Source organism: Xyrauchen texanus, chromosome 39, assembly GCF_025860055.1.
Source record: "Xyrauchen texanus isolate HMW12.3.18 chromosome 39, RBS_HiC_50CHRs, whole genome shotgun sequence".
Classification (NCBI taxonomy): domain Eukaryota; kingdom Metazoa; phylum Chordata; class Actinopteri; order Cypriniformes; family Catostomidae; genus Xyrauchen; species Xyrauchen texanus.
Window position 1 is genome coordinate 4,337,834 of NC_068314.1, and position 12,625 is coordinate 4,350,458.

The 12,625-nt window shown below is 36.3% G+C and overlaps 1 protein-coding gene across 4 annotated transcripts in view; it reads right to left on the reverse strand.

Annotated features, from left to right (window-relative positions):
- Positions 1–1,010: 1,010 nt before the first annotated feature.
- The window catches only part of LOC127632762 (voltage-gated potassium channel subunit beta-2-like), a 208,154-nt gene continuing 196,539 nt past the window's right edge, over positions 1,011–12,625 (reverse strand). For all 4 annotated transcript variants that reach the window (XM_052111521.1, XM_052111519.1, XM_052111517.1 and 1 more), the window contains 5 exons: positions 11,187–11,307; positions 10,601–10,695; positions 7,875–7,995; positions 3,091–3,179; positions 1,011–1,794 (listed from right to left, as the gene is read on the reverse strand). In XM_052111521.1, coding sequence (XP_051967481.1) covers positions 1,705–1,794; positions 3,091–3,179; positions 7,875–7,995; positions 10,601–10,695; positions 11,187–11,307 — 516 coding nt within the window. In that variant the 3' untranslated portion in view covers positions 1,011–1,704. The remainder of the gene's footprint in view (positions 1,795–3,090; positions 3,180–7,874; positions 7,996–10,600; positions 10,696–11,186; positions 11,308–12,625) is intronic.

Sequence of the window (12,625 nt, forward strand, 5' to 3'; positions counted from 1 at the left end):
TCCCATTTCAATTGTTTTACTTAAATTAAAGGTTAGAATTGTGCATGTCTTTTAATGAAAGATCAAAAGGATGCAGATTTTTTTCACAGCCTTCTTTGCTCATATTTACCAAGAATGCCAATATTGTTTGTCACAACTGTGTGTGTGTATATATATATATATATATATATACACACACACACACACACACACACATACATGCTGTATATTACATTTTTCATAAAGAAAATGAAGCATATTTTAGGACCATTTCTGATTAGGATTTTGCATGTGGCATTAATTTTCCAGTCATTACCATAATGCAAAACAATCTCATTGTCATTCCTGTAATATAGTACATCCTGTCTGGACACAATTATTAAAATAATCATGAACTAAATTCAATCCAACAAATGCAACTATGACACATAATTACAATTATACTTTACAATTTAAATATCCTTTTTCCCTCGTTTTACGGTAACGAGGATGAGATTTTTTCACATCCCAATAATACGAATTTGGAGGGGAAATGTACAGAATTTAATTGTCATGAAAATAATGCAAAACCTTTTAATGATCTTAATAAAAAGCTTCATTCTATTATGTAAAATATAATTGAATATCTTTTGACTTTGTGGTGAAATATGACCCAGGCATGTTTTTGACAGTTTTCACGAGATTAACACTAATTTTGCCAACAGAAGCATGCTTATCCCATTAATTCTTCAGATAATTCAATCTACTCTTAATTCTAATAAATTAGAGTGAATCATTTTAATATTACATAAAACACTAAACGTGTGCTGGGAGCAGATCCTTTCTGTGGAAGGTGCATCATTGTCAGTTTCCACAGAAATTCAGCAACAACACAGACAGTTGTCCTCCAAAACCACATCTGATGATGTTGACATCAGAATGACCAGTTAGCAAAGCAATGACAGATGAAAAGGCAGGACCGTGAGGCTGAACATCAAGGAACGGACATCAAGACAAGTAATGTCCAGTGCAGAATAAGGAAAAGCGGTTGTTTTTGCCCCTCTCGAGAGGAGCTGCATTTAAATCAGTTTAAACAGAGTCACTCCCTCTGATGTTCCCTCTTAAAGTGCTTATAGGTTTGCCTGCAATGGGGGGCGTGTGCATACATAATGCAGACGACACAGTGAAAAGCTCTGGGTCGAGACACCTCGATGGCGTGAGCGACGTGTGCAAACCCTAATGAACCACATGAGTGACTATGGATCATGTACTCGATTACCTTTTTCAGTTAACGCTCCATTTTTGTTAATATGCATTCAATATTTTTGAAGACAAAAATAAATACATTTAAAAAAATAAAAGCAAGAGAAAAACTGAATATTTCCAGCAGCCAAGCAAGCATGTTTTATAAACATTATGTTTCAAGCATCTTTTAAATGTTGTTCTTCATTACCCTAATGTTCTCATTTTAAAGTACATTTTCTGTAGGGTTGAACGTATAACGAAAACATCTGTAATCACATATCGTCAATACATTGCTTTCTATCCTGCATTTCAACTATTTGTCAGTGTCTTTCATTTGTTTAATTTTTCACTTTTTCTTGCCCTTTGTGTAGTAAAAGTCTTGCTCTTCAAGGTTTGTGGATGCTTGCCCGTCTCATGCGGCCAGTACTCATTCAGTAAAAGCGGAAGCGAACGGAGGATCAGGCAAAGGTGTGTGAGGAGCGTGTCCCGTCCGGTTCCACACTAGGAGCGGTAGTCCTTTTTACTGTAGGGTTTGTTGCCCAGGATACTGTCCACCTCGTGTACGATAGAGGAGGACATCTTTGGAAGAACCTGGAAAAAGGAGCTGCAAACTGAGTCTGGATTCTAGACATATTTAATGATCAAAATATTTATAATATTGCTACTAGAGGGAAGAAATGTCCATTTTATAAGAATATACAATGTGATATCACTGTCATTGATTTAGCCAAAGCCAGTTCAATTTTGCTACTGTAGCAAATTAAAATGGCACTTTATATGTACTTTTGCTATAATAAATAACTTCCATTTTAATTAGAATTGCTTACCTGTCCCAAAATAACTATTACATGTTCATTACTACTGAAAAAGGGTGATTCTCACAAAACCTTTCAAGAAAATGTCCTGGTCATATTGTATTTAAATAAATTATATGTTTTATTAAAACAAAAAAAAATATATAAAAAAAATATTTTTGTTTTGTAGTTTCAGGCACATTTACTACCAATTCTCATTACAGCAACATCCAGACATTTTATTTTTACTTTATCAGCGTAACAGTCTTTATCCCCCCACTGCATTATTTTTATGAAAATCAGCAAAAATGACATGCAATACCATGTATTAATATGATGTATATATACTAGGGCTGTACATCAAATGTATTTATTTTTTATTACAAATGAATCACAGTTTTCTATGATTAAATGTGATTAAATTATGCTATATTACAAGAAACATTTAAAAAACATTATAAATATATTCATTTTATAATTTGTCTCAAATAACTTATAATAAATAGGTTAGCCATCATTCATTTGAACTATTCAAATATGTACGTTATTTAAAAAAAAACTTTTTGCAGTCAGCTTTACGCATTTTTACAGGTATTAATCTTTGATACAATCATATGTATACATGCCAAAAAAGAATGTGCACATTGAGACTATCATAATGACAATAATATCAAAATTTCTTATTTAAATCTATTGATTTGTAAGTAAAATAGGACCATGACATTTTCCTGACAGATTTCACGAGAAACCCCCACAAGGATATTAAAAAACAACACAACAACAACAAATATATATATATTTTAGATCTAAACTTCATATTTAGATCTAAAATAGTCATTTTCCATTTTCTAAAATTATTTTATCAATGTTCATGACCTCTCAAAGCCTGGAAATTACAATTTCAAAATTTTAACTCCCGGTAATATCATTTCACGACCAGCAAATGACCCGCTGCTTAGCTCCGCCCCTCATGGTTTACAGAACGTCCCATAGCAATACATTGGTGATTTCCATGAACAGTGCGATTTTCAACAATATGTGCTTAAAAAACTTTGATTTGAAATGCATTTTGCCATTTTGTTTGCGTTCTCACCTGTATTGCTCCGATATTCTCCATGAGCTGGTCGGTGTTGGAGGCTCCTAAGAGCACAGAGCTCACGCCTTCATTTCTCAAGCACCACGCTGCAGACGAGTCGTAAATATGTTTAACATTTACCATCAATAATATGACATCCAATATCAATACAAATATATTACAATAACACAAACACACACATACCGCACTCTTTAAAGCAAACCCTATCCCTCTTGTAGAGAAAAATATATACAGTATTTATTGAAAAAAAAAAAAAAATCTCTCTCTTTCTCTCTATCTCATATATATATATATATATATATATATATACACAAATTAAGCAATTCCAAAATAAAAACAGCTATGCTCCCACTCCTACACACAATGAAGCATCTCACAAAACACACAGCAGTTGCCAGACCACTCTGTTACCATGGCTCCCATCACCCGGACACACTGAACACTCAAATTCAGAGTTGTGTGTTTTTTTTTTTTTTAAATCTGCAGGAAGAGGAGAGAAATCTGCAGGAGTGCAGAGGAGGTGTAGAGGAGCCATGCTGACCGCTGCCGTTCCCTAAACACGATCCATGCAAAACTGCCGCCACACACAGACAGGAAGGAAACTCTGTGGGGATTTGAATTCCTCCTGGGAGTTCATTTGCATGTGTGTGTGTGTGTGTGTGTGTGCCATATGTATAACTGGCATTCGGTGTATTGGCAGTGCTGGAGCTGTTTGTGTGTTTACTGTACACACTTACAGTACATGAACTGTAAAAATCCTGTAAAATCCACCTTCAATAAGCAGTGTTGTGGAGTAAGTAACTGTAAGTAGCAACGATACTATCTTAACTATATTTCTGAGAATAAGTGTAATTTACGAAGAGTAGCAAAGTAGCATTAAAAAAATGCTTTGCTGTCGTCACGCTGTAAAATACTTCCAGTAATGAGCCACTTTTTCCAACAAGCAGCGAAGTAGCGAGACAAACTGCAACATTGTTGTGACACTGCACTCAACACGATCAAACTGAGGAACTGATCAAAAGCGGTCTCCTTGGATGCTTCTCACGAAAAATAGATTAGTACATTTCTCGCTCAACAGTTCTCATAAAAATCCCTGCGCATCATTTTACGTGTTTTTTATTTGTAGCTTCATAAATATTTAGTATAGTACTGCTGTTTATCACCACGTAGTGTTGGACAACAGTAGAAATGCAGCAACTAGTAGAGATTTTCTTTGCCATTTATTCCGCAGTTGACACATTTTCCTGTTTTTGTTTTCACCTGAGAGTAAAAAAGAAACGTGGAGTAAAGCAAGTTTAATGCTGTCACCATAAAATTGAGCTTAGTGATTTTAATACTATAAAAAAAGCGCTCCTGTTCTTTTTAAATTATATAATCTTGCAATTATCTAAAAGATAATCTCCTCTTTAAACAGCTTTAATGTGGTTACTTTCTGTAGTTAACTGTAGAGTAGCTACTTCATCAAAAGAAAAGCTTTACTTTTGTTTAACTACTTGAAATTGAGAAGATTGTTGCCTTCCAAAAACACACATATGGAGTCACTCTTCAAAATCATTTGCCTATTTACATCCATGAGCAGTTCATTAAACTTCACAGCAGATCTGACCCACAGTCCTATTTTTAAGTATGTTGCCAGTTGTCTAAATGAGCAATGGTGGCTGTACCAGCTGTAAATCGATTGGCTGTGCTCGAGCGGGGGATTTGCAACCCAGTAATGAGGTGTGAAATGTAATGTACGACTGCATTAAAGGCCAGGTGAGAGAGAGGGATGTGATTCTATCAGTCGGTGCTCTAGGGATTGAGGTCCTGTCAAGAATTGTATTCCCCTGTGTCCTGCAGTCGATGAATCACTGCGAGTGTGCTGTCACGTAAACACTGCCAATTTATGACTTTGTGAGGTCTATCTGGTAGTTAAGGAAGATGAGGGACTTCCTGCAACCTTATGGATAAGAATTATGAAAGGTAACAGGATATTGTCTAGGGCTGGGAGGAATGACAGTATACTATTTATACAGCGGTAGAAACATTTAGGACTGCTTTATGTTATTTAGACATAACAGTGATGAAGAAACTTGAAAATAGAAAGTGAGACATGTCCCAAACAAGTTAAGATGAGGAAGGACTTTTTTACAGGGTGTTAGGCACAATGAAAAAGCTGTGACTAGTTTGTTACAGTTGCTGAGCAACATCACAACTTTCCACTTTAATATATGGAATGCCATTGAAGTGCGGTAACGTGTGTATAAATGCTATTTAAACTTGCTTAAATAGTTGCTTTTAGCAACTTTGAAAGTCGATACAATCCTTTTAATAATAAAAGTTTTACTGTTTGGAGTTTCTAGCAGGATGGAGTGCATACTCCATTGTAGGAAAGGAGGTATTGCCCCAAGTGAAGGAGTTCAAGGTCTTGTTCACGAGTGAGGGGACAATGGAGCGGGAGGTTGGGCGGAGAATCGGGGCAGCGGGGGCGGTATTGCACTCACTCTATTGCACCGTTGTCACGAAAAGAGAGCTGAGCCGGAAGGCAAAGCTCTCGATCTACCGGTCAATTTTTGTTCCTACCCTCACCTATGGTCATGAAGGCTGGGTCATGACCGAAAGAACTAGGTCACAAGTACAAGCGGCCGAAATGGGCTTCCTCAGAAGGGTGGCGGGCTTCTCCCTTAGAGACAGGGTGAGGAGCTCAGTCATCCGTGAGGAGCTTGGAGAAGTGCCGCTGCTCCTTTGCGTCGAAAGGAGTAAGTTGAGGTGGTTTGGGCATCTGGTAAGGATGCCCCTTGGCCGCCTCCCTAGGGAGGTGTTTCAGGGACGTCCAGCTGGGAGGAGGCATCGGGGAAGACCCAGGATTAGGTGGAGAGATTACATCTCCACACTGGCCTGGGAATGCCTTGAGGTCCCCCAGTCAGAGCTGGTTAATGTGGCTCGGGATAGGGAAGTTTGGGGCCCCCTGCTGGAGCAGCTGCCCCCGCAACCCGACTTCGGATAAGCGGTTGAAGATGAATGGATGGAGTTTCTTGCTTTTAACTCAAGTGTTACATAATGAGAAGCTGTTGTTGCACTGATGTCAGAATTATTTATTGTGAGTTATCAAAAGAAACAAATACTAAATATTTGTATACATTTTTTCAAAATTAGGATATTAGGATTTTTTTTTTAACATTGTGACACTATTTTCATGACAGTTATGCTCATTTTCTCCCCAATTCTCATTATCGCAATGTGAATTATGATTTTCTCGTTACCACAAAGTAACAATCAGGGGTGTAAAGCAACAAATTACAAATACTCTCATTACTGTAATTAAGTAGTTTTTCACAGGAATTGTACTTCAAGTAATTTTAAAATGGGATACTTTTACTTGAGTACCTTTTAAGTGCTGTAACTGTACTTTTATTAAGCTATTTTCTCTCCATCCATGTTCGCTACTTCCTGTCCTGATTTTATTTGTATCCATCAATGTGATTGTCTACGAGAGTCTCGTGACTTGTTTAATAATACCAACCCCTGATGTGGACAGTGTGTTCATTTGAATAATAAATTACCAGGAAAGTAGAGATGATAAAATAATGTATATATATGATTAGCCTTTATCAAGTTTTTCCAATGCCTGATTGAAACGTATCAACCTTTATAGAGCAACACTTCAGGCAGAATAGTCCCACCAGTCACAGAAACACTTTTGAAAATTGTGCATCATGCATTATAATGAGAACACAACTACAGTATTTCTGCGCTTATAAGACACAAGAACTAAATTAATGTGGAACATTGTATCTCAGAAGGTATATAATATGCTTTTACTTGAACTTAAGGAGTTTTTAGGACAGGTACTTTTACTCTACTCGCACTACATGTTTGGAAGTAACAGTACTTGATTTTGATTTAGAATAATTTAGCCGAACTCTTTTCACTATTTGAACCAGGAATATTCATTTGACTACTTAGTACTGAAGAATCTGATACAATGTACCTATAGTGTACATACTTTTTGTTGCATTGTAAAGTACCTACATTTAATTACATCTATAGTTACACTGTTAACCTTACACCTAACTTTAACCCTACGCCAACCCTTACCCTAAACCTACTCCTAAACCTACCCAAACCTGAACCACAGTAGCAGCAAATGTGAACCCTGTGAGAATTTTTCAGGAAAACATATAGTTAGACAATGAACACATTGTACAGTATGTATTTTAGATTTTGGTCATATAGTCCACATCTATCGGCACACATACACACTCCAAATGGTATAGTCCCTTAGGTGGTTTATCCCTTTAACTGGACTATTACTGTGTGCAGTAGATCATGTTCTCAAAGCTCTCAGGTCTCCAGTCTTAAGATTACATTACTGTACTTGAAGAGGATGTTCTTAAATCAAACTGTCGCAGCCCTAATAGAAGCCTTCATTCTAGATCTTAAGGAAGATATTTCTTTGAAACATTATACTGCATTATCTCTTTAAAGCATTATATAACACTCCCCTGCTCAAATACCAAACTGAATATCATGAAACACTATACAGATTAATCTTTAAGCTATTATACTTAACACTTAACATTACACTTAAGCAAGAATACGATGCTAGCAGGAGCAATCGTCCATTAACACTTCCCTAATCACATTCAATCGAGAACCCATCAGCAGGCGATAAGGCACTTCCACTACGGTGGTCTGAGGAAAAGGGGGGATGAGGGGTGAGTGGATGAGCGAGGGACAGGACGGACGAACAGACAGACAGAAAGAGAGAGAGCGGCAGTGTGTCTTTGGGTAAGGCGTACCGATGGCTAGCTGTGGCAGCGTGCAGCCCAGCCGCTCAGCGATTGCCTGCAGCTCTTTCAGCTTCGCCTGCTGGCGTCGGCCCTCCTCACTCAAGATCTTGTCCTTCAACCACTGGTAGCCCTGTTAACAACACAGCACACCTGCTCAAAAACAGGTGCCCACGCCTACAGCTGTGCACATACATACACACAGAGTATAAACACACACGATCTCGAAGGCGTAACACCCAGCAGCACCTGTGTGGGCGAGGGCCTGTTTTTAAACAAGTGACTTTGTCCGCCCAAAAGTTCAAACGAGCAGAGATTACATTTTGCTCGAAGAACTTATGGTGTTAAAGAGACCTTATACACACACACACACACACACACACACACACACACACACACACACACACACACACACACACACACACACACACACACACACACACACACACACAACGTGTTTAAATTGGATTGATATTACTGGTTAGGTTAAGAAAACTTATTTTTGCAGTGAAAACACTAATGATTTACTGATTTATAGTACATCAATTGTTTTATAGAATTAAACTCAGTCAACATGAAATTAAAACTGTCCACTAGTTATAGGGCTGGGTCTTCATTTGAACAATCCCAAATGTCGTTTCTAAAAAAATATATATAAATCGAATAGTTTAAGCAAGAATACAGTTTGTGAAAATTTTTTAATGGGGGGGTTCCTTTTCATTATTGTATTTATTTATTTAAAATGGGCAGCATTGATGTTCATAAAAATGCCAGTCTTGGGGAGGAATTCATGTTAACACCGTCATTTATGTTTAAAGTGAACATAAAAATGGATTTGTATCAAAATATCGGACTTGACGTGTTAATGCAGCTTAATAGACACGCCACAGTCTAGTGTGTTATAATACATTTCAAACAACAATAACAAGAAAATGAGAAAACCACCCATTGCTCTTGGATGGACAACTTTAGTAGCTTAAAATGTATTATAATCATACAGTAAAGACCAGTAATTTAAGTAGTTTTATGTTATATTATTTACTTTTTAATTTCTGAATGTAAACTTTATTATTTGATACTGCTGCTAAACATTTAAACCACTGTTTTCTTAATTTCGTAATTTCGGTATCTTTGTTCTATTGTTTTAACTTGTTCTTTTACTAGTAATTTGTTTCACTGTTCTGACTTTATTACAGACCGTTAAATTGTCTTGTATAGTTACTTGATTACTTGAAACAATGTTTATTCAAATGCGGTATCGAAATTGCTCAAAATGATTGAACATAAGCTAAATTGACATTCTAACTAATTAATTGGAATATACTCAAATTGTATCCAAATCAAGAGCTTACTTTCTCAAAAAACAACCCTGGTTTATTGAGCACAATTCATTGGTCCTCACTATTCCAAAGACAAGGGTTTGTATTGGTAACATCTTCATCAAAATGTAAAATGACGCACATAATATTGGTTAAATGTTAGCCAATAACTGTTGAAGGTAACGCAGCTTTTGTAAAATCTTGGCAATGATACAGTTACTGGCACGGCAATTGAATGTTGTTAACATTAATGTATTAAAGGTTATGACAATAATAGGAAATAATGATATATTTAAAAAAATACAAATATTATAAAAATATAAAATATTAATAAAAACATTATTAATATTAATATAATGATACAACTTGAACTTTAGCCCTTAGATCGCAGTCACAAAATACATATAAAATCAATATGTCATAAATTCTGGGACAAAATTTTAATTCTCTTTGCAAAACTCACATTTAGGTTTGGCTCCTTTCTGAGATGGCATGCCCAAGGATCTATTTAATTTCCGACTGATACACATAAGAAGGTTTCCTACATGTTTTCAATTTTTCTAGTTTAAAATTCTGGTTCACTTGGAAATACTCACATTACAGGAATAAACTGGGTTGCGAATGTAATTTCATGTTGACTTTAACAACTAATACAGGTGCTTAGGTAAGTAAGACTAAAATAAAATAAGATTAAATTTGAATTAATAACAAAAGAGAAAGATTGCGTGTGTGTGTGTGTGTGTGTGTGTGTGTGTGTTAGACCAGCATGAAGAAAAAAGGTCCATCATTTATAAATATAAAACACAGTGGAAAAGGACTAGTGTGGCATAATGATCTAAACACTCATGGGTCTCTAAACCAAACTGATCCATCACTGTTCAGATCACCAGCACGCTTGTGTTATAGTCAAGTGTCAATACACATGTATGTTACACAGAGGTAACAAGAAATCAGAAACAATTTACAGTGTGACACAAGACTACAGGAGGAAGAGGGTGAAGTCGAGATGAACCACAAAACGCCAAATGACCAAAACATGCAACTACACCAACACACAGCTCAGAACGGGTGTTGGTGCTTGTAGTGTGCACTTGAGTGTTTTAGTGTGTATGTTCTTTTAAAGACATGGATACAACGGTTAATTGTATTGTCAATCCTCCTCAGAGTTACCACAGAAGCTCATTCACATAACAAAAATAAACATGTTGAAGATCAGGCGTGAGAATTCATGCCATCAACAAGGATGTTTCACAGACAAACACATCTACAGGAAAACACCCAAAGCTAGAACCTGGAAGACATGGAACACATCCACATTAGAACACCACAGACATGAAAAGAAATGACATATGAGCCCATGAATGTTTCCAAAGGACCAGGAAGAGGAAGGAACAGAGAGACTCATGGGAAATGTAGTACCTTCAGGGATGCTCGAGAGCACGGTGGCACACCGCTGTCATATTTTCCTGAGATTATGCCACAGGCCAGTGGGGACCATGTCATAGCACCCACACCTGTGAACAGGACAAAGGCAAAGTATGTTCGTTTTTGGTCCAAACTAAAGTGCTGCTTTTGGTGGGTTAAAGGAATAGACCACCCAAATATGAAAACTGTGTCATCATTCATAGTTTTAGTGCTAAACATCGAAAGTTCACTCACAACGCTCATCAATTAGCAACAGATGTCAAGATTTTCCATGTAAAATGACTTACATTTTGGGATGTTTCTCACCAAAACTTATAGTATGCCTTCAGAAGACTTGGAGTAAGATGAACAAATTACATGGACTGCTTTTATGATATTTTTGGATACTTGAAAAGCTTTAAAATGACACATTATTCACTAATATTGCATTGTAAAGATGGACAAAGATATCAATTAAAACACCTTCATTTGTACTCCGCATAATAAAGTAATACCAGTTTGGAACAACAAGTGAGTAAATTACAACATCATTTTGAATATTGGGTGAACTATTTCTTCATGGAATGACAGCATCGCTTACCGATCTTATGGAAGAGCTCAGGAAGTTGTACTTCCACTTTCTCTCTCTGGAACATGTGATATTCTGACTGTTCGCAGATTGGTGGGATCTGATTAAACTGCCGGGCCACAGAATACGCCTCCTACAAGACACAAATGTAACGATGAGGTCAGCATTATACCTAAGACTTAACCCAAAGAATTAACCAAAAGAGGTCATGTGATGAAACATGAAGTTTCTTGTGCTTTCGAAATAAGAGTCGGATGTACTATGTAGACTACTTCAACTTTAACAGTACGATACTCCCCAGTCTACCCAGACCATTTATTGAAACAGTAAGATGTGAAAACCACTCACTCACCTTAATAAACGGTATATTTGGTGATATTAGTGGCACAACAATTACACACTTCAGATTTAGACAAAGTGAGCAATAAGAGAAGAAAGCGTTCTTGGCTTACTTTTATACATGTTAGATAATAATCATGCAAGAGGGTGCCATGCTGAGTTCATTAAGTCAGCTTAAGATAATGCTGACACTAAATGCTGCTCTTTGCATGTGCAGAAAGTGGAGCTGGGTTCAGGTTAAAGACCTCTATTGCACGTGTAGAATAACCGAATCGTGATTTTGATATTCGAATAGTTGCAAATGGTTAACCGAATGTCGACTATCCATGCATATCCCAAATATGTACAGATATACAATTAAATCATAGCAATAATGATTTGCAGAAACAAAATCAAACACACATTTTACACAATATTTACTGAAACTATGCAAAAACAGCAAAAGTTTATCCTCCCGATTCAGTTAGATTCTAAAAGCACTCGATTAAATTAGATTTGGATTCAGTTCCAGTTCATTTAGGTACAATTCAGTTATAATGTCCATTTTGCATAAGTTATAACTCGAAATAATCGAGTTATCCAATGTACGCAAGTTTCTCAATGTCAAAAGCAGAATGTTGGTAAAGGTGTTTACATGCAACATGAATTTGGGTAATGGGAAATAAATCTACCCGTGTCGATCGGTTCATTCTTAAGTTAAAGACCTTAGACCGATAAAGGAAAGCCATTTAATGCATTTGCATGACCACACACACATTGTCGGCTTATTAAGCATAATCTGTGGCAGAACATGCATGTTAACACACTTATTGTTTCAAGTTCTCATGTACTTACTCAAGATAACTTAATGAAGTAAAAAAAGAAGAAGAAAAAAGACACAAATTATAAACAATAGACAATTATAAATAATAGCAAAAAAGATGCATATTAACAAAACAGTAGAATCAAGAATTTTATGAAAACTTGGAAATGGAATGTAACAGAAAAAGTACTTAAATCACTGGTCTTCACTGTATGATTACAATACATTGATACTTTTACCATTTTTCTCCATAGATTTTGCTCATTTTTTGAAACAGTCTTAATATTCTCTAAACTGTAAGTGCAATTGT